The sequence below is a fragment of the Camarhynchus parvulus genome, chromosome 3 (assembly GCF_901933205.1).
Source record: "Camarhynchus parvulus chromosome 3, STF_HiC, whole genome shotgun sequence".
Lineage (NCBI taxonomy): Eukaryota > Metazoa > Chordata > Aves > Passeriformes > Thraupidae > Camarhynchus > Camarhynchus parvulus.
This window is the reverse complement of record NC_044573.1, coordinates 2,217,079-2,239,367: the sequence shown is the minus strand read 5'-3', so window position 1 is coordinate 2,239,367 and position 22,289 is coordinate 2,217,079. Positions and strand designations below refer to the sequence as shown.

Genomic DNA, 22,289 nt, shown 5'->3' with positions numbered 1-22,289 from the left:
TTTTGATTTGCAATATTATTCTTGCTCATGTCAGTTTTAGAGCAGCATAAATGCTCAGTTCATACCCCACTGAACTGTTTTGCTGTCCTTTCCATCCCAGGGATAAGTCTTGGAGAGCTTTAGGGAAAGAGAATGTGTAGGACCCAAACAGGGAAGCCCATAAGTGCTTCCACATAGCCCAGCTCCTGTTTGCCAAAGAAGTCTATTCCAATAGCTCAGGGTGCAGGTTTTCATTTATTAAACCTGGCAAATCACTTGTACTTCTGTAATGAGAAGTCTTATAAAAAGGTCAGGTATTACTATTAATAAGATTATTTTTTGAGCTTAAATCTTAATAATTTTAAACTTACATTAACAATGTTTTCTTTTTAGGCTGGCTTTTCTCAGGGATACTTTATTCTCAGCAGCACTTCATTTACTGTGGATTTCCCTGGAACACTCTCATTGAGGAATGACACAGAACTGGACAGGGAGACTACATCTGCATTCACTTTACAAGTAAATTTGGGGAGAGACTCTGCAGCTTTGGCTCCTCTCTACTTCATTCCCTTGAATGCCTTTTTATATCTTTATAAGAGGTTAAAAATGATAACACAGCAACTAAAATGACAATTTTTTTCTTACTTTGTCAGATATGGGCAGTCGATAATGTAATAAATGGGCTTAATTCAAGTGCCTTGTTCCACATCACTGTTCTGGATGTCAATGATAACAACCCTGAGTTTCAGAATCTGCCATACAGTTTTGAGGCTCTGGAAGGGGAATACACCTTGAATAATGCCACTAGAGTTGGACATGTGACTGCTACTGATTTGGATGAGGGAGAGAATGCACGAATTACTTATTACTTGTCAGCTGAGGATGGGGATAATCCATACAGCATCCAGCAGGTAAGGCTTTGGGTATGCTGAAAGCAAGATTTAGATCCTGCTGTTCATGAAGTGACTTGGCATAGTAAGATACATCAGGTAAAAAAGAGCAGGCAGTACCATTCTAGTGCACATCACAACCAGCACGTGCCCTGTAGGTTGCAAATCTACGTTGATATTCCTAAAACAAGACATTCCTGGTCAGGTGCTGCTTGGAATGTGAACTAGCCCAAAGGAGAATAGATTATTTCAATCCCTCATCCCTTCTGAGAATTCAGTGCACAACAGTTCTCCAAATGATCTGTGCATTGAACCCCTGCCTTCTCTAGGATGGAACCATTTTGGTTACTGGCTCTGTCGACCGAGAAAGTAAAGACAAGTATGAGCTGCTCCTGCTGGCATCTGATAACGGAGTGCCCCTGAGGCAGGTAAGGAGTAGCCGGTTATGATTTATCATTGCTGCCTTTTATTTGTACACCTACGTGTCTGTGCACTCTCTGAATCATGGTTATCTCCTGCCACACCCCAGAACTTCACACACGTCAGCATCAGGGTGTTGGATGTGAACGACAACCCCCCTCAGTTCACAAGGGCACAGTACTCAGCCAGCATCCCTGTGGCAGCAGCAAAGGAGGGACAGTCTGTCCTGGCAGTGTCTGCCACTGACCCCGACCTTGGGAACAACGCTGTCATTTCATACAGGTACTCTTCTGTCAGGTTAATAATACACTTCTGTGACAGACACAGAAAGGGACTTTTATTGGCCTTGAGAAGGATAAGATCTCTTCATAAATATTTTACAAGTGCTACAATCGGTTATGGTTTCTATACTTAGGAAGAAGGACAGCCATTACTGGGTGTTTTAGAGCTTATCAAATCATGATTATGTCATAAGAGGGCACAACCAAGTGATAAGCTAGCAATAAAAACCCACAGCCAAGATTTGGTTCAGTCTCTGAAATTCCAACGTTTGGTTCAGTTTCTGAAATTCTGAACAACACATTGGAATGTCTGGGTAGGAAGTAAATGAATCTCTGAATCTTTTTACATATCTTCTGTTTGCTGGGAGGAAGAGATAATAACTTCCTTAATGCACTATGCATAGAAAAATCAGCGGAGAAAGATATTTCTGTGAGCCCTAAATCATGGAAAATACCAGGATACCTTGACATGAAAAGCATAGATCGAGAAGGACAAATGAACGAGCAGTGAACTTGTGGATGTTTAGAACTACTGCCTTGGAAGAGGTTATTTTTAACTATGAGATAGCATTCTACCTAAACCACATCACTTGTGAGCAATCCAGTTATCTGTGAGAGGTCATAGAAGGCCAGGAATTAGCAGGTTTTCAGATGCATGTCACTTGGGCTTCTCCCACTGCTGAACATGCAGCTGAGTGTGCAGGATCTGCCTTCTCCTGGTGGGAGCATCAAAGCCTTGGGGTGTAATGGGAACTGAAGGCATGAATGCTGCACATTTTCATCATGGAAGACTTACTTGGAAATAAAAGACCAATACATTTTAGGCTAAAGACAGCAATTAAAAGCTGTTCTTTATAAATAGGCAAATATTGTCTGTCGAGTGCTCCTTGCAGAGGTAGCACTGAGTAGATGGCACTTCCAAGGTCATTAATATGAATTCTCTCCTGATTGCTCCTTACGCAGCCTCATGAACCATTCTGATGATTTCCATATAAATAATGGCACTGGAGAAATCACCCTCAGCAATAACCTGGAGCACATCACAGCTGACACAGTTGTGACACTGACAGTTGTTGCCACTGACCATGGAGTTCCTCAGCTTACCTCAAGTGGTATACCATCTTTTTTACCATCTTTTTTACCCTTTTGTCTCTTCCCACATCAACCATAACCCTTGCAAACGTTTAAATTTTAAATTAATCCAACTGCCATCAATCAAACTGAATCTAGCAAAAAAAAAAAGTTACATTTGAACAATGATGAATATTTGCTTTTTACCTTTTGATCTCCTCCATGCTGATTGTATTAACAGAAAACTTGGTTTTAGTAACCCTGGCTAGAAATAATTCTTTAAAATTCATTTATTGCAGTTGTACTTATGGTACATAAAGCCATGAGTGCAATTTCTATTGTGACCACTTGTCCTATTTTAAGAAAATCAGTTTTTTCTCCTGTTTGTGATAAATCAAAGTTAACCTCCAAAAAACACATGAAAAACTTACAAAAATTACTACATGATTAAATTTTTTTTGAGGAACAGAAACTCAGTAGAGTGTGATTTGCCAACTTCTGATTGTTTAAATGTTTCTAATTTTAGGAAGATAAAGGAAAACAGAAAAATAAACACGTCAAGAATATTATTTGAATACATCTTTTTAGAGTGACTACAGCTGTGAAGTCTTCACATTTTGTGTTACATATTAATCCTTATTACTATTGGTTTCTTTTTTTCTTATCATTTCCCTTTCCTGTATGATAATTTCTTTCAGTTTCTACTGGTTCCTCAAGAGCTTAAGGAAACAGATCATGATGATCTGAGCAGTGACTCCACTATTTTAATTTGTTTTCTCTCCTCAGCCTCTGTTACTCTCTACTTGCTGGTAGATGACACCAGCTTTGGGCTGACTTTTGAGCGCTCCAGCTACGAGTTCAGCATTGAGGAGGACAAAGCCCCAGGGAGCACAGTGGGCTCTGTGAAGGCTCTGACTGGCAGCATTGCTGTGCAGGTCCGGTACTCCCTGAAATCCCACTGGGACAAGTTCTCCATCAAGGACCAAGGAGACATCGTGGCCCTGGTGAGGCTGGACAGGGAGGAAGGAGACCTGTACAGCATCCTTGTGCAAGCTGTGGATTCCCTGGTGCCACCCAACACAGCTGTTGCTTTGGTATGGAATATGCATTTCAAAATATTTTTTACCAAGGCATATGAAATGTCTTTAAAAAATATTAACAGTCAAGCAAAATCCAGATAAGTGTCTTCTGTCATGCAAATGTGAAGCTTTGAGAGCCTTCTATTTAATTTCCCATTTTTTTATATCCTGAGGAGATTTTACCATCTGGAGATATTGTCAGCTTCACAGATTGTGTCACTCCCAATGACAAGAGCTCCTTATGAACAACTCATAACCAGAGAAACTGATTAACACCAAAACTGGTTCTGTGCATGGTTCTGTCACATGCAAGAGGCAGATGAGCCAAAGAGCCCCAGGTTATTAGTTCTGTTCATCTCTTCCAGTTAGAGAGTGTTATCTTACATTTATGTTATCTTGCAGCTGAGAATTTAAAAAGATTAAAAATTCAGAGGTTGTGAAAATGCTCAAACGCTGAGAAATGCTGAAGCTGTTTTCTATTCCCTTTGGGCTTTGTTCCTTGGTTGTTTTCTTTTCCTATAGGCTTCCATGGACTAAAATAAATCAAAATTCTCCTTTGGATACAGCTTCTACAGCTCAAATTGGTGTCTTTTTCTCCTTTTGTTTCTTTTTTTTCAATATAGGTAACTGTGAGAGTTGAAGACATCAATGACAACCCTCCAGTTTTCTCAGCATGGATCCAAACTCATTTATCAGCTCCTGAGAATGCAGCTGGTCTAGACTTGGGCACATTTTCTGCTACTGATCTGGATGCAGGAGATAACGCACTTATCAGCTACTCTCTGCAAGATGATTTTGCTGGAACATTCCATATTAACAGTTCTACTGGCAAGCTGATGACCAAAAAACCCTTAGACAGAGAAGTGATGGACAGTTATGAATTGAAAATAATTGTAAGTTGAAAAATTTGATGCAAGTTCACACAAGTTCACAGCATTAAAAAAGAGGGAATACTGAACCATCACAAGAAAACCACTTAATCTTAGAGAATTCCATTTGAATTCATGCATGAGTTTTGACTGTTCCTTATGTTTTGTATGCAGAGCTCTGTTTTCTGCTCTGTAAATTGGTATTAGTGACTAAATGACTTATAAACCCTAAATCTTAAAGGTCACAGTCACACAACAGCTGCAAAGCATTCCTGGGTCCATTTTTGACCATACAACTGCCTTGCCAATCCATGTTATTTGTCCCTTTCCCTTTTTTTTTTTTTTCATTTTCCAAAGTATATGTCCTTAGATCTTTTTAAAAAATACCTGAAATGAGGTTTTTCAAGTTAAAAAGAAAAAGCATAAACTTTCATTCAACATCCATGAGGTTATCTATTTATTTTAGCTGATTCCATGGATTTTTACTGCTGCTAATCAGATCAATTACTGTGCACACAAAGAAATGTCCCAGCACTGACAAAATATATTTGTTTGTTCCATCAAGTACTAATATATTTGAAAGATATTTTTACTGGTCAAAGAGCTTGTGGAAGATATAGAGGAGACATATTAAAAATGGAGCAGTGTCTTCAGAAAAATTTCAAGTTAATAAAAGTGGACACTTCGTAAGACTAATTGAAAACTGTGCAAATGTACCTAGAGATGAGAATTTTCTATGGCAGATGTTGGAGCAGTGTAAAACTGAGTGTGAATTTGCCACATACTGGATGCTCTTCACAACTTGCTTTTTTGGCACTTTAAACTTCAAAATGCAAGGGATTTCCTCATTCTTTCAACTACCACAGCCCACCTATCTGTACATCACAGTCCTGTGTTGATTAGTGTCACATCTGATCACACGGCATGTTTGATCTGCATCCAGGCTGGAGCTTTTGATTAATTGTTAATGAGAGGCAGAGCATGTGATGGAGTGAGGATCCAGCTGCAGGAAGATGTGGCAACTGACCAAGCACAGGGCTAGAGAAGTGTCACTGAGGGATAACTGGCCCAGCAGAAGGACTGCAGAGGCAAAAGCTCACAATTTTTGGAGCAAAATTGAACTGACAGAGTAAATTTGTATCAAAGTAATGCTGTTTTTAATGACAAGTTGTTCCTTCACAGGCCAGTGATTCTGGGAAGCCAGCACAATCTGCAAGCTTAGTTCTGAGCATCACTGTGGAAGATGTGAATGACAACCCACCAGTGCTCCCCCAAAAATCCTACTCTGTGACTGTGAGGGAGAATGAGCCTCCACATGTGGTGAGAGGCACTGAGAACAAACAGTGCACTTGTTTTCTGTCTGGGCACCTGGAAAGGGCAGTAACCTCTCATGGCTGTGCATTGGTGAACATCATTTTTTAATTTGTGGGGCCTGTGGAATCACACAGCGTGCTTGGTTTGTATGACAGAGGAGTACCTGTCCCACTGATTCCTCCCAAAACTCTCCCAAAGAGTGAGAGCTGCTCCCCCTTTCCCTCTTGTCCTCAGCAGTGATTCCACACTGCACAGATTGAGTTTTCACTGGATCTATGGGCAGCATGTTTTAAAGATGTTTGGTGCTGTAAGTGTTGTGCATTTGTCCAGCATCTCTCTGTTCTTAAGCTTTTCTGTCTTAGAATCATGGAATGGTTTGGGTTGGAAGGGACATTAAAGATCATCTTGTTCCAGCCCCTCAGCCATGGGCAGAGACACCTTTCTCTAAGAGCAGGCTGCTCAGAGCTCCATCCAGCCTGGCCTTGAACACTCCCAGGGATGGACCATCCCAACCTCCCTGGGCAGCTCCCAGTGCATCCATTTCTGCCTCCATATCTGCCTTGCCAGATGTGCCCTAGAGGTTTACAGGAGTCAAGGGGACAGGTGGCACCTGACAGTCTGTAACTGCTCTGCCACAAGCTGTGCCACAATTCCAGCAATGCAATTAATCAATTAATGAGGAATTCAGTCAGTAACACTCTGTGGGTCAATACCAGTCTTGTGGGCATGTTTTGCCACTCTCTTTGTTCTGCTCTAAACCTTTTGTTACTGACCTTTTTTTTCCTTTTATTTTAGATTTTGAGTGCAGTAGCCACAGATGCAGATATAGGGTACAATGCCATCATTCATTACACCATAACTGGAGAGACAACTTCATTTCATGTGGGAGAACTTTCTGGAGATATTGCAACCCTGCAGCCTCTGGACTATGAAAGTCAATCCCAGTACAAGTTTATTCTGAAAGCTTTCAATCCTGGAGAGCCACATCTCCAGGACACAGCAAACATTACAGGTAGCTCTGCTTTACCACAGAAAATGAACTTTCATTAACAACCCTAGGAAATATTTCAGCATGTGCAATTCTGAGGTATAAACCAATACTAATGCAGTCTGCTAGAGTAAATGATCAAAAATGATAGTGTGATCTTTTCACTATAGCCAAATGAAATTTTTCTAAAAAAAGCTTGCCATGTCAAAAATGAGGATTTTTCACACAAACTGACATTACTTCCTTCAATATAGTCACAAATTTTTTTTTCTGTTTTCTGAGAACCTATTGGCATTTTGATTGAAAAGGTTTCCAAAAACATAATTCAGGTTTTTTTCTGCTTGTATACAGAAGGGCAGTTTCTAGGGTGATAAACAGCGTTGACAATGGTTTTTAGTCTTGTTAAAATAACAGTGCTTGATTGCTGGCTTTTCTTCCTTAAAAAAAATTAAATAAATTTGTTCTGTTGGAGGAAAAAAGGCATAAAGATTTCTGTGAAGTTGGTATCCTAGCTTTTGATCAGTATGACTGGATATATTCTCATTCAGAGGAACTGTGTTGGTTTATATTAGCTGAAAAAACCAACTTGTAACCATTTGGGTAAAACTCAGCAAATGTGATGATTCTTTCTTAGTTACTGTGGAAGATGTGAATGAAGAAGGACCTGTGTTTGACCAGTCCTCATATCACAAGATCCTCCTAGACAATTCCACAGCTGGCACACTGGTAGTAGACATCAATGCAAGAGATGAAGGCAAGGCTTATGATGAAGGCATTTTCTACAATATCTCAGGTATGCTAGCAAAAAATCTTAGGGCTGTTTATCACTGGGATACTTGACACTGCTAAAGCAAGCTGCATGCCACCAGAATGAGAGAGAAAGGTCATAAACTGAACAGGTGGGTTCTGACTGGAGAGAAGGGGTAAAAAATCCTCTGTGGAGATCAGTAATTAATGGAAGAGGTTGCCTAGAGAGGCTGTCCTTGGAGATTCTCACCTGATGGATCAAAGCCTTGAACAGCCTGTGCTGAATTCACTCCTGGCCATGTTTTGAGCCCGGAGGTTTGACTAGAGGGGGTGTCTTGCTCCAAGTGTAGGATTTCAGTGTGCCTCCTCACTCCTGGGCATGCACTTCAATCATTTGTCTCTGCTGGTTCCGGGGAACATTTCCAACACTTTTTCTGTTTTCAGGTGGAAACTCAGAAGGCCTCTTCATTCTTTCCAGTACCACAGGAGAGCTCAGGCTAACAAGAGATTTATCCACACAAACTGTTCCCCTGTACTACTCCTTGAACGTCACTGCGACGGATTCGGGTCTGCCGCCTCTTTCAGCCTCTGTAAAGGTACCAACATTTCTGCCTGGCCCTCTCTTTACTGCACAGTTAATTCCCCAGATTGCTTTATTGTAAACTGAGCATAGCCACACCAGGAGAGGGGTATTAGTCAGGCAAAACGATGCAAACCAGGAATCAGAATGTCAGAGATTTATTTCTGACATGAATGACATAAATGTCTGATTTATTTCTGTTTCAGGCTACAAGATAACAGTTACCAAGTTATGCTGCCCCAGCAATTGCTGGCACAGCACCCAAAATGGTTGTGATCATTCCATTTCAGAAAAGACAGACAGAAGCTCCAGGCTGCAAGGGAGGAGAGTTAGAGCAGTAGAGATTTCTGTGCAAGGTCAAAGAGTGGGACAGCCATGAAGGATGTAATGGAAGTATGTGATAAATAAACAGGAGATGGCAAATAATGTTCCTGTTTATCTTCTCATAATGTAAGAAAAAATAATTTCTAGATTGAAAAGTGAGAAATGTAAATGTGATTTAAAAATTATTTTTACACAGTGCTTATAACTTGCTGGTGATCTTTTGCCACTAAATATCACAGCAGAATTAAAAAAAAGAACTAGAAATCTATATGGATAAAGATGTAGAAAATTACCTTCAACAACCTTAAAATGTAGATTTACAAGCCATCATTCTTCAGAGGATTGGACAGCAGCTGTCTGGCAACAGAAATAAACTATTTTTGTGAAGCAGTAGGCATTTTTTATTTACCACCTCTCACCTTTTGTTCTTAATCTGTAAATCAGTCACAATAGTTTTAAAATACTGTGTGTGTGCAAACTCCTGCTCTGGTTACACCCTCTCTAGTGGAAGGCTGGAGATGAGTGCATCTCTCTGAGAGCTGCTTAGTTAGACAAGTCCTTTGAAATGTGCTTTATGTGAGGAACTGGACATTTGAAATGTGCTGTATGTGAGGAACTGGAGCTCTGCATTTAGCAAAGCACCCAGGTGAACCTAAACTGAGGAGGTTTTTGGTGTTTCCACCAGTATTTGCTGCCTTCAGGGCAGTGTCAAACACAGCAGGCAGCAATCCCAGGCTTCTCCTCACTGACCAAAGCCTGGACTTGTGCTGTCCCACACCTCAGTAGGAAAGTTTTTGATAAATCTGCAAACACCACCCCCGTGGCCTCATCCTTTTCTCTGCAGGTGTCAGTCGTGGTTGCTCCCATGGATGTGTCCTTCCCAGTGTTCCTGGAAGAAGCCTATCACCCTGCCCCTCTGGCAGATCAGAGCCCCCCAGACACGTTTGTTGTGGAGGTCAGAGCCTTGTACAAGCTCCCTGTGGACTACAGCATCGCCTCTGGAGATGAGAAGGGTGAGCCCTGGATGTGGAGAACAGAAAGAGCACTGAGTGTTGGGATGGTTTCTTTCCTGGTTTTTGCTCTTCCCTCAGTTCCACAGCCATGAACCCTGGGTGGGAATGAAGCCAGAGCACCAGTTTGAGGTGGATCAGATGTGGGCATAGCATTGAATTTCTGTCAGAGCAGCACAAGGCACGTGGTGCAGGGCTGGCTTCACCAGCTGGGTGCTGTGTCTGCTGCAGGAAGATCAGGCTGTACCTGGCCAGGAATAAAGTTACTCTGGCTGGACAAAAAATAACTAATAACACAAAAACTTCTAGGAGAAAAACTAACTCAGCAACATTTTCCTAACAAATGGGAATGCCTAGAGTGAGTTTGCATGTGGTAAAGTGCATCAGTGCTTTGTCCCACGTGGTTTTTTGCTGATTTTCAAACAATTTGTACTTCAGTTTTGTAAAGTGCTTTGTATGAAGTTGTGATCTTGAAGGTGGTTGTAAAACTCCTCATCTTCATTAAGAACAGGACTTGTTAGGAAATATAAAAAATTTCTGACTGAAAGAGGGACAAATAATCTCTGACTGTTTCAGAGGAATGTGAATACTGGACTGGAGAGTGGTGGATTGTATTTTCTCCCTTTTGGTTCCCATCTGACCTTCTGAATTATTTCTTTTTATTAATTACAGCCCTGGATATATCTGACATTCTTGTCAACCTTGTAAAAACATTGCATTTCATTTTGTTCTTTGAAGAATACTGTAACATACATATATATATGTTACAGTATTCTTCATATAAATAATGTGTAATTTTCACTGGGAGATTCATATCTTCAGTTTCAACTAATGAAATCATACCAGAATAATTTCTGGTTGTTTTTTTTTTAACAGGATATTTCATTATCCATCCATCCAATGGTATTGTAAGAACAAGTAAGAATCTAAAACTGGAAGATTTTCCAGTAAATTTCAAGGTACGAGCATCAGACTCATCTAATGCTGCCATATTTAATGAAGTGGAAGTGAAGGTGGAAGTCATTGATGAAAACGATTTCCCCCCAGTTTTCCCATCTTCTCTACTGGAAGAGAGATTGCCAGAGGTAAGAAAATGTCATCCAAACTGAATCACAAAAATAAGTCTTCAAAATAATATTAATAAAAAGAATATTTTGTTGAGTATACAAGTAAACCTTCAGGAGCTGGGCAGAGATGCTGTTCTGTCCTACCACATGGTGTTGTGAGGTTTATTTCCATCCCAATGCACACCAAGAATGATCTAGAAGTGTGGATTTATTGAAGGAAAAGTGAATCTTTTCTAATAGGGGGCTCCATGAAGGAAGAACTACCACTGCATTTTGAATGTTTTACATAGAGAATATTCAGGTGCATTTGAAATCTACTGGATGTGCTGGGCACCCCATAGGATCTCACTCAGCCTTTTGTGAGACAGCTTCATACAGGGCAGTACCAGGGCACAGTCTCTAATTTAACAATATTTCTGCTCTTGCTCACATACAATCTGTTGTGATTTTGCTGGCACAAGTGATCAGCAGCAGAGAACAAGCCAGATTTCAGGCAGATTTTCAGACATTGTGGTTCTCTACAGAAGAAGCCACAGCATTTAAAAATGTAAAAGCATCTTGCTCAACATTTCACTCTTCAATTTTTAAGCAACACTTTTCACACTTTAATCTGCTGGTTGCTTTTTTTTTAAAAAAAAAGCAGCACACTGATCATGTTGATATTTTATGGAGCACATACCTTGCCTTTGGGATCCCCAGCTGATGCACACATATTGTCTTTAGCAGCCACAACTGATTTAAAGTCTGGTCCATCTCTACCACTGAATTAAATAGAGGTTCAACTTATTACACATAATTTTATGTTCCCAGTGAGTTTAATGGAGAAGAACTTGAATCACACTTCCCAACCTTAAAAAATTGATTTCCATGTGAAATATTTACACAGTGGGAATTGTTGGATCAAATAACTTCAGGTCTCAAATGGCCCTGCAAGTGTGAAACACTGATACCTTCTGTCGATCTTGGTGCAAATAACATTGTTAAAAAAGGAAGAATTAGATTATTTATTTCGATAATTATTAGCCAAATAGTGTTCAGAAAGAAATATGATTTTGGAGTTGAGAACACCCATTGAGTTTCATAGGAGAAGAGGCTGTTACACAGAAATAACAGCAAGTCAGATGTTGAGGTTAACATTTGGGCTGTTTGAAATAATATTTCTTCCTGAAAATTGCAGCTATAGGTAGAGACATGGGGGGAGGAAAACAGTTATTTTCTGTAAATTAGAGAAAGCAAGAGACTCTCTAGCTGTACTGATCAAGTTGTATAATTTTGATTTTATAATGCCTATACTACTGTAAGTGGATGCAATACCTGTTACTTTCACATAAGTCAAGCAATTCCAGCAAAGCAGTCTCTGAGAACCTCAATCTCTCTTCCTCCAGCATTCCCCTGCTACTCAGATTGTGCAGCTGAAAGCTCAGGACAATGACACAGGCAGGAATGGTTTCCTGACATATGGCATTCTCAATGGACAAGGACTGAAATTCAGGATAAATGAAACCACTGGAATCCTTTATTCCACTGCCCCCTTTGATTATGAAGAGGAACCCACAGAGTATCAGGTTTGCTTTAGATATTTTAAATCTTCTTTATTTTTCTCTTGGAAAACAGGTGGCACTTGTGCTTTTGTTTAGCTTGATAATGCTTGAACATTTTCTGCACTGGTTTGGAACAGGAGCATCTCAAGGCATGAGGCATTATTAAAACAAGCCACTGCCTTTTGACTGGAATGAAATTCAAGCACAGCTCATTGTTCACCTGCCCTGGAAACACTTCAGCACATGAATAACTAATTTCACAATGACAGCTCCTGTATTCAGCCCTGTCTGTTGCCTGAACCTGTGCTGAGATCTTGCAGATATGATTCTCAGTTGAATCTTCTTTTTCTTGTTGCCACTGCTGGGTATTTTTTATAGTCTTATTTTGCTTCAAGCAAAAATACTGGTGAATTTGCTGGTTCTACACAGAAAGACTTTTTTATTCACCCAAATACTCCTTAAGTTTTCAATAATCATTTTGAGGAGAATTCAGAATGGGACTTTATGTAAGAATATTTCAAAATTTAAAATTCACCAAGGTTTTTTTAATCCTTATGCAAGAACGTCTTTGTATGACTTCTGACTTCCAATAACTGTGCAACTTACAGGTTGTGGTGTATGCTGAAGATGATGGGATCCCTGAGAAGAAGAGGGGTTACTGCACAGTTGTGATAAAGATCACTGACATTAATGACTGGCCACCTGTGTTTGATCCAGTGCCTGACTTGAGTGTCCAGGAAAACGTGCCTGTGGGATTCATAGTTGGAAAAATCACAGCATCAGACAGAGACACAGGAGACAATGCCTTCATTCTGTATAACCTCACAGGTAACAAGCAATTCTGCCACTGCACTGGCACTTTGTCTATTCAGTTATGAACATAATTAGTATTATCCATGTTATTTCCTAACCTCTTTCCACCAAAGCCAAGAACATTCACTTTCTCCTGGTTTGGAATGTTACTAATTCATGCTTATACAATTTTCAAACCTTGGCTCATGTTTCAAATGCCCATCCACTCAAAATATTTCTGCTTTTCTACATTATCCATACACTACTTAAAAATAGTTTTGATGAGTTCAGGGCACATATAAACATATAATTTAAGAGTGTAGTTAATTATGTGCTGCTAAGATGTATTAATTGATGATGCTTGTTTAAATCTGTCTCAGGTGAGGGAGAAAATATATTTGAAATAGATGCAATACAGGGTATCATTAAGATAAGGAACTCTCCAGACTATGAAGCCATGAATAAATACAACCTCACAGTGACTGCAGTCAACAATAAATCTGCCCCTTTCTATCAGGTAAGAGACCATTACTGTAATGAACAGCAACACTTCAGAGTGGATTTTGAACTGCTGGGAGGGAGATCTATCCCAGCCATTTATTGTGTAGAAATAAATGAGTCACCTCATCATGTTTAGAGTCAGACTTCTACAGCCTTTAACCATATTGAGTAATAGTATACTTTAATTATGTGAAATATTCAAAATTATGCATGGTAGGCTTTGATCCTGAATTGTTTGCTGACTGACCTTTGCTGGGGAACTGGAGTTGTCTCCTGCTGTTAGAACTGTAAGGGATGTGATAATTTGTTGTGGGAGAAGAAGTATTTTCAGCAGATTGTTCTAGTTCTGTTGTATTTCTTTTATTTGAGAAGTTATTAGACACTTTAACAGAATCAGAATGTGTGTGGTTTCCTTAACTGCATGGAGGACAGGTTGGTCTCCTAAACATGTCCTGTTCTAACTCATTCAGACACCTTTCAAGGAGAATCCTACTGCAACATTGAATTCCTGCCTCTCCTGCTAAAATCCTGCAGTGATCTCTGATGCTGAGTTCACACAATTAAACCCAGACAATATTTTACTGCAGCCTTTTCCAAGCCTGATTTATCATTTCTGTTGCATGTGCACATAAAGAAAAAACAATGCTAAACAAGAGTTTCTAAATACCCTGAGATGCATGGCACCACTTTGTTTCCTAGGCAGCCAGCCACGTCAGAGTTGCAGTGATGGATGTGAATGACAACGCCCCAGTGTTTGCCCAGAGCTCCTATTCTGCTGCCATGAACATGGTGAATCCCGTGGGGGCTCCTGTCCTCACCGTGAGCGCCACCGACCGTGACCAGGTGAGAGATTCCTCTGTGGCCCTGAGCCTCAGCACAGCCCATCCTGCTCCTTCTCCAGGCAGGCAGCACCAAACCTAGCAGAAAGTGAATCCTGCTGAACTACTGAGAACTGGACATTAGGAGTTCAGCTGGCTCTGCCTTGCCACTGATGTACTCCCTGGCTCTGGGCATGTTTCCTCAGCTGTATTCCCTTTAATTTTACCCTTTCCTACACACAGCTGCATGCACCAGTGCTTCAGAAGTACACAAGGACTGAAGCAATTTAGTGTCTCTGAAGTTATTTGAGCTTTTGAGGTAGAAGAATCTGTAAAAACTAAACATCATAGAGCTGCTTTAAGCAAGGAAATGTCTGTTCACCAAACTCCTCTGAAGTGTGGCACCCCAGCTGATTCTCTCTGTCCCCATTGTTAAATGTAATTTTGTTTGATATATCTGTACTACACCCATCAAATAGGATCCAGGCACTGGCAGGGATATCCAGTAGTCAACCACATCACCATGACAACATCACAAGTAATTATATCATTTACAAGATGAAGCATCTCCAAGTGACAACAAAATAGGTGTAGCAGGTGCCTTCCTATTTCTTCATGCATAATTTTGGTTGGAATAGCTGCAGCTGTGGTACATTGCTGCAAATCATCTAACAGCCCTTTTTAAATCAGCCTCTTCAATGATTCTGTATGAAAAATGCAATTGCCTTTGAAAATTGCTGAACTGTGGGAGATCTGCATTGAGACCCCAGTGAAACTCCTCCTTCAGCTGTGCAGAGTGGCACTTGTCCTCCCTGTGCCACCCTCACAACTCTGACTGTCCCCCTCTACACATCTGACTTATTTTCATTAGAGACTTTTTGCCATGTTTTCACTGTGTAAATGACCAATGTATTGTGTATTTTCTTCTTTGTGTTTTTTATAAATTTTTACACATCCTCCCATAGCTTTCATTCTTAAAAAAAAACACTGTTTTCAAAATAATTTCACTAGAGACATTTAGATGTTTTTTGGATCTCTTGTTTCAGTGTTTCTCCTACCCTTCCAAACACACTCCCAGTTCCATGAAATTGTGTTCCTTTCCTGGCAGGGGCACAATGGCCTCATTGAGTATTACATCCTCCCGGATGCCACCGTGAGCCCCTTCTTCCTGATAGAGGACTTGAGTGAGGGGAAGATAATTACAACTGGAAACCTGTCTAGGTCTGGAGAGATGCACTTAACAGTGATGGCAAAGGACAAAGGCTCTCCCCCTTTAAATGGCACTGCTGTGGTTACTCTGAGTGTGTTTGACAACCGCCCGTTCGTGCCTCGCTTCAACAAAAGTGAGATCAGGTGAGGCTTTCACATTCACTTAAATAACTGGGATGTCTTCACCAGGTGGTGCATAACAGAGCAAAGTTGAAGGTCACTGTCATATTTTTCCATGCAGAAGAAAGGAGATCAGTTTTGGGGGTTTTTAAAGCAAAACATTGGAAATTCTGCTACACTTGGGGTTCTGTGAATGTGAGCTGAGGCACTGCCTTTTATTTCTCTACTTTGCAGCTTTATAAGCCAGACTCTTTGTCCCTTTGCTCTTGAACACTATAAGACATTTTTCCTTAGGTTTTACTCAAGGATGACCCAAAATCTGGCTGGAAAACCAGGGTTTTGCACTGTATTCTGAAAGTTGAGCAGATCTGGCAAACAACTAGGGGGAGGGGGCAAGATTTACCACAGACAACTCTCTTTTAAAAACTTACATTTCAAAGCCTGCCTGGGCAACCACTGTTGGCAAAATTAACATTATGGTTCATCATTTATTTCCTGCATCAGCATTTCTGTTTCGGAAAACACTGGAGTGGATTATTTAATTTATGATTTTGCTGTGGTTGAAACTTCAGGAAAACCAATTGATTACACTGTTGTATCTGGCAATGAAAGAGGTGAGTACCAGCCCCATTTTAAGTTAAAATAGCCAGGAGAACATCATAACCTGTCTTTTGCATGGCAGGTGCTGCTGTGCATAAATGAGGGGATGGAGAGCATGGATAAAACTTTTTTTAAAAACAGGAGTATACACAGAGAATTGTTTTCAGGGCTTTTCAGCACTGACTTTGCTGATCTTTGGCTTTAGGAAGGGTGGTGACTTGCTAAGAAATAGCTTCTTTTAATCTTAAACTATAAGATATGAGTAATTTAGAGACTGGGGGAGCCAAAATAGAAAGTGTTGTTAACAAGCAGCTTCCTCCCTGCCAATCACTTTCAGTCCATCATTTCCTTGCATTTATATTAGGGCATCTGCCCTCTTGCAGCTGTGCCCAGCTTCCATTTGGCCCACAACAAAGGAAGTACATAGAACCTGAAAGAAAACTTGGAAATGCATAAAAAATGGAGCTGTGCAAGAAGGAGCTGCAGCTCTCCTTATTTGTGAAATCATGTGAAATCCTTTTTCACATGTACTGCTCCTTTGCACGTTTAAGAGCTGTTTGGTGTGGGGTAGGAGCCCAGCTGTGGCGATGCCTTTGCTGCCTGGCCAGTGGAAGTGTTGGATTTCACATTGCTCAGAGCAGAGCAGCCATGGAAACATCCCAAGGGCAGCTAATGGCAGCTGGCACAGCAGAAGTGTGTTTGTCCTTTCAGGTCACTTCAGACTGGATCCTGAAAGTGGTGAGCTGAGAACAGCAGTTAATTTGGACTATGAGGAAGTTTCTCAGTATGTGATTTTAATTCAAGCAAACGCAAGAGTCTCCTCTGCTGCAGAGGCCCAGCGTTCAGGTAACTTCTCGCTTTGAACAACATTCCAGGGGAGCAGTGGACACATGTTTTGTGTTTGCAATCCATGCAGGAGCTGTGATTCTCTTTAAGCTGTGAAGTTTGATGTGACAGGTGAGGAGCTGCAGGCTGCTCACTGGTGTTTCCCCAGGGCTGTTTGCTGAGAACGCGGCCATGCTGACGATCTCCGTGCAGGACGTGAACGAGCAGCCCGTGTTCTCCAGCCCCTCCTACTCTGCCCGCATTCCCAGCTCTGTGCCCTACAAATACCCTGTCACCACAGTCCAGGTAGAGTATTCCTGTGCTCTCCACAAGGACAAACCCTGGCACAGAGCTGGGTTTCTCCCACTGCACTGGAGGAGCCTTCAATCTGCTCCTGAGAGCTGAGTTTATGGAAGAACAAGGTGCAGCCCAAAAGCCACAGGCTGAGTGTCACAAATCCCCTTTTCTAAACCCAGGCCACAGATCCAGACTCAGGAGACAATGGACGTCTGCTGTACAGCTTAGTGGGAGGCCAAACCAATGAATTTGACATCAATGAAAACACAGGGCAGATTTTTACAGTTTCTGTAGCAGGAAAAGCTGGAACGTTTTATCTGCAAGTCCAAGCTGCAGACCAAGGCACAAGAAGACTCACAGCCCAGACAACAGTGAATGTAAGGAAGATTTTTGTGTATAATCCTGATTTACTTCCATGTCAAAATTGTAAACAAGAAGGGCTAATTTTGGTAATGGCAAAAGTACAAAATTACTTAACTCTGTCAATATAGGGCTGTCAGATACATGAATATTTACATACTAGAATTAAGAGGTTGCCATTTTCATTGACATATAAAAATATGTTGGCACAAAAACTGCTTTTTGGAGGACAATTATTTTGGGTTTTTTTGTGGGTTTTTTTGATCAATCTACAAGAGGTACAAATGCTCTAGAAAATTTTATCTGTAATTCTTTATTAGGTAACTGTTGATTCCAGTTCCAGTAGCAACGTTGTGATGCTGGTGCTTAATCAGAAGATCAGTGTTGTGGAAAGAAAAAGTGTTGAAGTACAAAGGTATTTTTGAAATTGTGAAGCTTATTCTGGTATAATATCTAATAATAAATTCAGAGTCCCTTTGGGATAGGGGTCTGACAGCCTGCAGCCAGTGCTCAGCAAAAGCCAGGCCTTCAATCTGACAGAGCTCAGAATAATTTGAGCAAATTCACAGGAATCCACCAAATTTTGCCTTGTAAGTTTTTACCCTGAAGCTGACACATCTCAAAGAGGTCACTGGACTAGAGAATTTCATGTGGTCTCTTCTCACCTCAAGGTTTGTGTCATTTTTAACAGCCTGGGATAAAGGTTTTCATGGATAGCAGGATAAAAATGTGGAGACATAGGGCAGACACCACAAACCAAACCCACCATTAAATTAAAACTACAATTGGGACTTTTGGGCATGTTAACAAAGATGGAAGATCTTTTGTTTGGCTACACATAAACATGTATTTACATTGGAAATGTTGAGTCCTGTGCTTATGAAGGGAAATCACTCTGAAGGTGGGAAAAATGAGTTTGTGATGTTGGTGCTATTATGGACCAGTTCTTGTTGGTAAAAATGAAATGGAAAACTTTCCTGGAAGCAGCTGGTGCTGACTGCTGCCAGAATGATGGATTTACTGGGCCACTGGTCCCATCCAGCAGGAAATCTCTGGAAGAAGAGGAGAAAACCATAAGGATTATGAGACTGAATTTCCCTCCTCCCCACCTTTACTGTTTATAGTAATCTATAGATATTTTTTTTCCTCTGCTACTCAATCACTCAACAATTTTGGACAAATAGCTTTATTCCTTGGCTGATGATAATCCTGCCATTTTACAGGCTTTGATCAAAACACCTGCCAAGGTACTTTTATTAGCATCAATTAATATCTACCAAATGTTGTACTAAATAATACTTCATTTAATTTCCAGAGTAAAAGAATCTGTCATTGCCCAGCTAATAAAAAATGTTTTCTTCATATGATGTCAGGGTCCTGGAAGAGAAACTTGGATGGAATGTATACGTGCTTAATATCTATTCCAAGGAGTCTGACAGAAATTCAAGGAGCAGCACTGATGAAACCCAAGTAGACATCATTGCTTTTGATGAGGCCCACCAGGAAGTACCTGCAGAAGATGTGAAAAGGTCTGTGTGGCACAGTCTGGCTTGTGGGGCTCAGAGCTCGTGCAGATAGGGCTTTTTAGAATTCAGAAAGCTGATTCACTATTTACTGAAATCTAATTTTCAGTTTGCCAAAAACATGAGTAAGGCTGTTTCATTGTGCAAAATAGATTTAAAAGTCAGAGAAAATTTAAGAGAAAAAAGCTGACGGAGGAAGAATATAATTAAAATACATATTGACCTGATATATACATCTGAAATATATATATATATATATTGGATAGATGGATAGATAGATTATATATATATATCGGAGTGGTAGAATGTTGATTAAAACCCCACACTTCAGGTGTATTTTACATTTCTTTGGTAGCCTGTCAGTGATGTGGCTCTAGTTCAAGTGTCCAAGCTCTGCAGCATTTTAGGTCATAAGCACCAGGGCTGCTTGCTGGAAAACAGAGCTTTTCCTGAAGGGAAGACACGACAAGCCCGAATGCTCGGAAAAGGTCTTGGCAGACCTGGGAGGGATATTCTGCAGCCAGAACACAGGTGAGGTGCAGATGCCCGTTTTCCATGTCTCCCCAGGAAGCTGAGGGAGCAGAGGGCTGCCATTGAGCAGGGGCTGCAGGAGGTGTTCTCAGCATCCGTCAGCGCTGCCGTGCCCGAGGCTCCGGCGGCCCCGGCAGCCCCGGAGCGCACGGCTGCCATCGTGCTGGGGGTGCTGCTGGCCACCACCTTCATCGCCTTCCTGGCCTATGTCCTGCTGGACCTGAAAAGGAAAAGGTACCCATGGTTTGCCTTTACAATGTCATCCACCTTTACTGACGGGTTTAATGAAGTGTCAACTCAAAAGGCGTTTGATAAATTACCAGATTTTGCGGGGAGCACTGCCCGAGATTTGTTATGTTGGATGCACCACACACAACTGGAGGTTGTTTCTTCTTGTGTTTGTCACACAGCAAAAGCAGAAACAAATAGTTCTGAACCAGAGAAATGTGGGCAGCAGAAATTTTCACTGTGAAGGGGGGCACATGGGTCTTTTCCAACCCCATAAATGATGAAATCAAGGGAGGTTTTGCTGCTTAAATCAAGGGAGGTTTTGCTGCTTAACTTCAGTGGCAGCATGGCCACATGGTAGAGGAAAACAATTTCCAGAAGGGAAGCAAACATTTACCCTGCTACCATTATGGAAAAATAGGAAACACTCCAAACTAATCCCCAGAACAACACTGAAAATAAATGTTCTGTATTAAATTTATAACACAAGTAACTCATCTTCTGTTTCTAAAACAACTGTAAAGCCAATCTTCAAAAGGAATTTTTTATTGTTATTATTTTAATGTATTATTTTCAGAAAGTATGGGAAACAGGATTTGGTTAAGAAAGTTGATGTTATGGAGGGCATTGATAACCCGTGGGCAGATGACAAAAATGGAAGTCTGAAAAGCTTAGAGAAACCAGAGCACATGAATAATGGGTAAGTAGACTGCTGCAATCACAAATTTATAAAAAACTGCATACAAAACCCATGGTTCTAGTTTATTTTGGTACCACAGGATTTTCCTTGGATTTCCCACTAGGCTATAGGTCCATTTTTAAGGACCCTTAAAATGACAAATTCAAAATCTCTACACTTGAAGTAAGTTAATACCTTTTAATCTTGTATCAAAGGCAAATTCCTACTTACTCTTTAGCAAATTGTTAATCTTGATGCAGAAAAAACCCTTCAGGATACAAGAAGCTACTTCATTCCCCTGAGTACAATCCCACTAATTTTGAGATCAGTGTAATTTTGAGACGCTGCTCTTGGTTGTAGAGAGGCTGAGATTTTTGTCTGTGGCGCTGTGAATTCTCTGACCTCTCTCAGGAGAACGGAGGTGATGTCATTTGACAACCTGGAAGTCACCAGAGGAGATGATTCTGACAAAGATGAAATTCAGGCCCCCAGAAAAGACAACTACCTGGAGACAGTGCTGCTGGACTACAAGGGTGAAAGTGAGGAACATGGAGCACCTGAAAAAGCTCCTGAAAGTAGAAATGTGGAGGTCCAGCCCACAGCGAGATTCACAACAGAACAGGTAATGAGATTTATGATTGCAAAGCATGGAGCGAAGGGTATTTTATTGTTATTTACCCAGTAACTGAAGGAATGACCAAAAAAAGCTAATCCAATAGAACTAACAACAAAAAAATGTTGTGAAGTAATCTCTGGGAGTGTCCAAGGCCAGGCTGGACAGGGCTTGGAGCAACCTGGTCTAGTGCAAGGTGTCCCTGCCCATGGCAGGGGGTTGGGGCTGGACAATGTCTTAAGGTCCCTTCCAGCCCAAACCATTCTGTGATTCTATAAAAAAATCTCAGGAGGAGGGGCTGTTTGTCCATGCCTAGAAGGAGCAGGATTTTAATCCAAAAGTGATGCCTCTCTTCTGTCTCTATGGAATTGTGAACAGTAAAGGGCTCAAAATTTTATGATTTCCATCGTTAATAATTTCTCCACACTCAACCATTTGTAGTTTTCTGCCTCACCTGCACTACACTTTTTTGCAGGACTCCTTTCCAACAGACACAAACCAGAAGCCAGCTCTTTCCTTAACACCTGAGCCCACACTGCCTGCCCCTGAGAAAGAACTGAAAGGAGTAAAATTTTCAGAGGTGGCAGTGATTTTGGACCCAGAGCCTGAAGACGATGAGCCTGAAGACGATGAGCCTGGAGATGATGAGTCTGAAAACGATGAGTTTGGGGATGATGTATCTCTCTGATAAGAACACGCCATGGAGAACATTTATAGAAAAACCACAATGAGACTCATTGGAACAGCTCAGAATTAAATGAGCAATAAGAATATGGGAACGTTATCCAGATTTTAATTTTGTTGCTGTTTTAAGGATGGATGAGGAAGAGACCAAGCAATATGCGGGAAGGGCTGCAGTGCTGTGCTGCAGGGCTGCTTCCCCAGCAGCAGCGCTGTCTCACTGTGTATTTAATTTCTTCTGGCACGTGTCAAATGGGCAAGACAATAAAGCCGATTCCAGAGGCGCTGCCTTGTCATTGCTTCAGATCGAGTAATTTTGGGACAGCAATTCCGTTCTTTTGCGCAGAATCGT

General features: G+C 41.0%; 1 protein-coding gene across 1 annotated transcript; it reads left to right on the top strand.

Annotated features, from left to right (window-relative positions):
* The first annotated feature begins 605 nt into the window (after positions 1-605).
* LOC115902799 (protocadherin Fat 4-like) lies at positions 606-22,254 on the top strand. Its single transcript, XM_030946615.1, has 27 exons — positions 606-890; positions 1,199-1,297; positions 1,399-1,571; positions 2,534-2,682; positions 3,428-3,735; positions 4,344-4,613; positions 5,772-5,909; positions 6,699-6,915; positions 7,526-7,684; positions 8,083-8,234; positions 9,387-9,555; positions 10,429-10,637; positions 12,005-12,184; positions 12,769-12,988; positions 13,333-13,469; positions 14,153-14,296; positions 15,380-15,624; positions 16,105-16,214; positions 16,912-17,046; positions 17,195-17,331; positions 17,502-17,771; positions 18,003-18,097; positions 19,056-19,211; positions 19,773-19,970; positions 20,542-20,664; positions 21,055-21,265; positions 21,732-22,254. Exons 1-27 carry the CDS (start codon positions 606-608, stop codon positions 21,942-21,944), a joined length of 4,902 nt encoding a protein of 1,633 aa, XP_030802475.1. The 3' UTR covers positions 21,945-22,254.
* The last annotated feature ends 35 nt before the right edge of the window (positions 22,255-22,289 follow it).

Excerpts from the sequence above, each read along its gene's own strand:
- LOC115902799 (XM_030946615.1), top strand. The coding sequence starts at position 606 with ATGACAATTTTTTTCTTACTTTGTCAGATATGGGCAGTCGATAATGTA. Across the intron at positions 13,470-14,152 it reads AATCTGCCCCTTTCTATCAG|GCAGCCAGCCACGTCAGAGT; the intron begins GTAAGAGACCAT and ends TTTGTTTCCTAG. Across the intron at positions 20,665-21,054 it reads CCAGAGCACATGAATAATGG|GAGAACGGAGGTGATGTCAT; the intron begins GTAAGTAGACTG and ends GACCTCTCTCAG.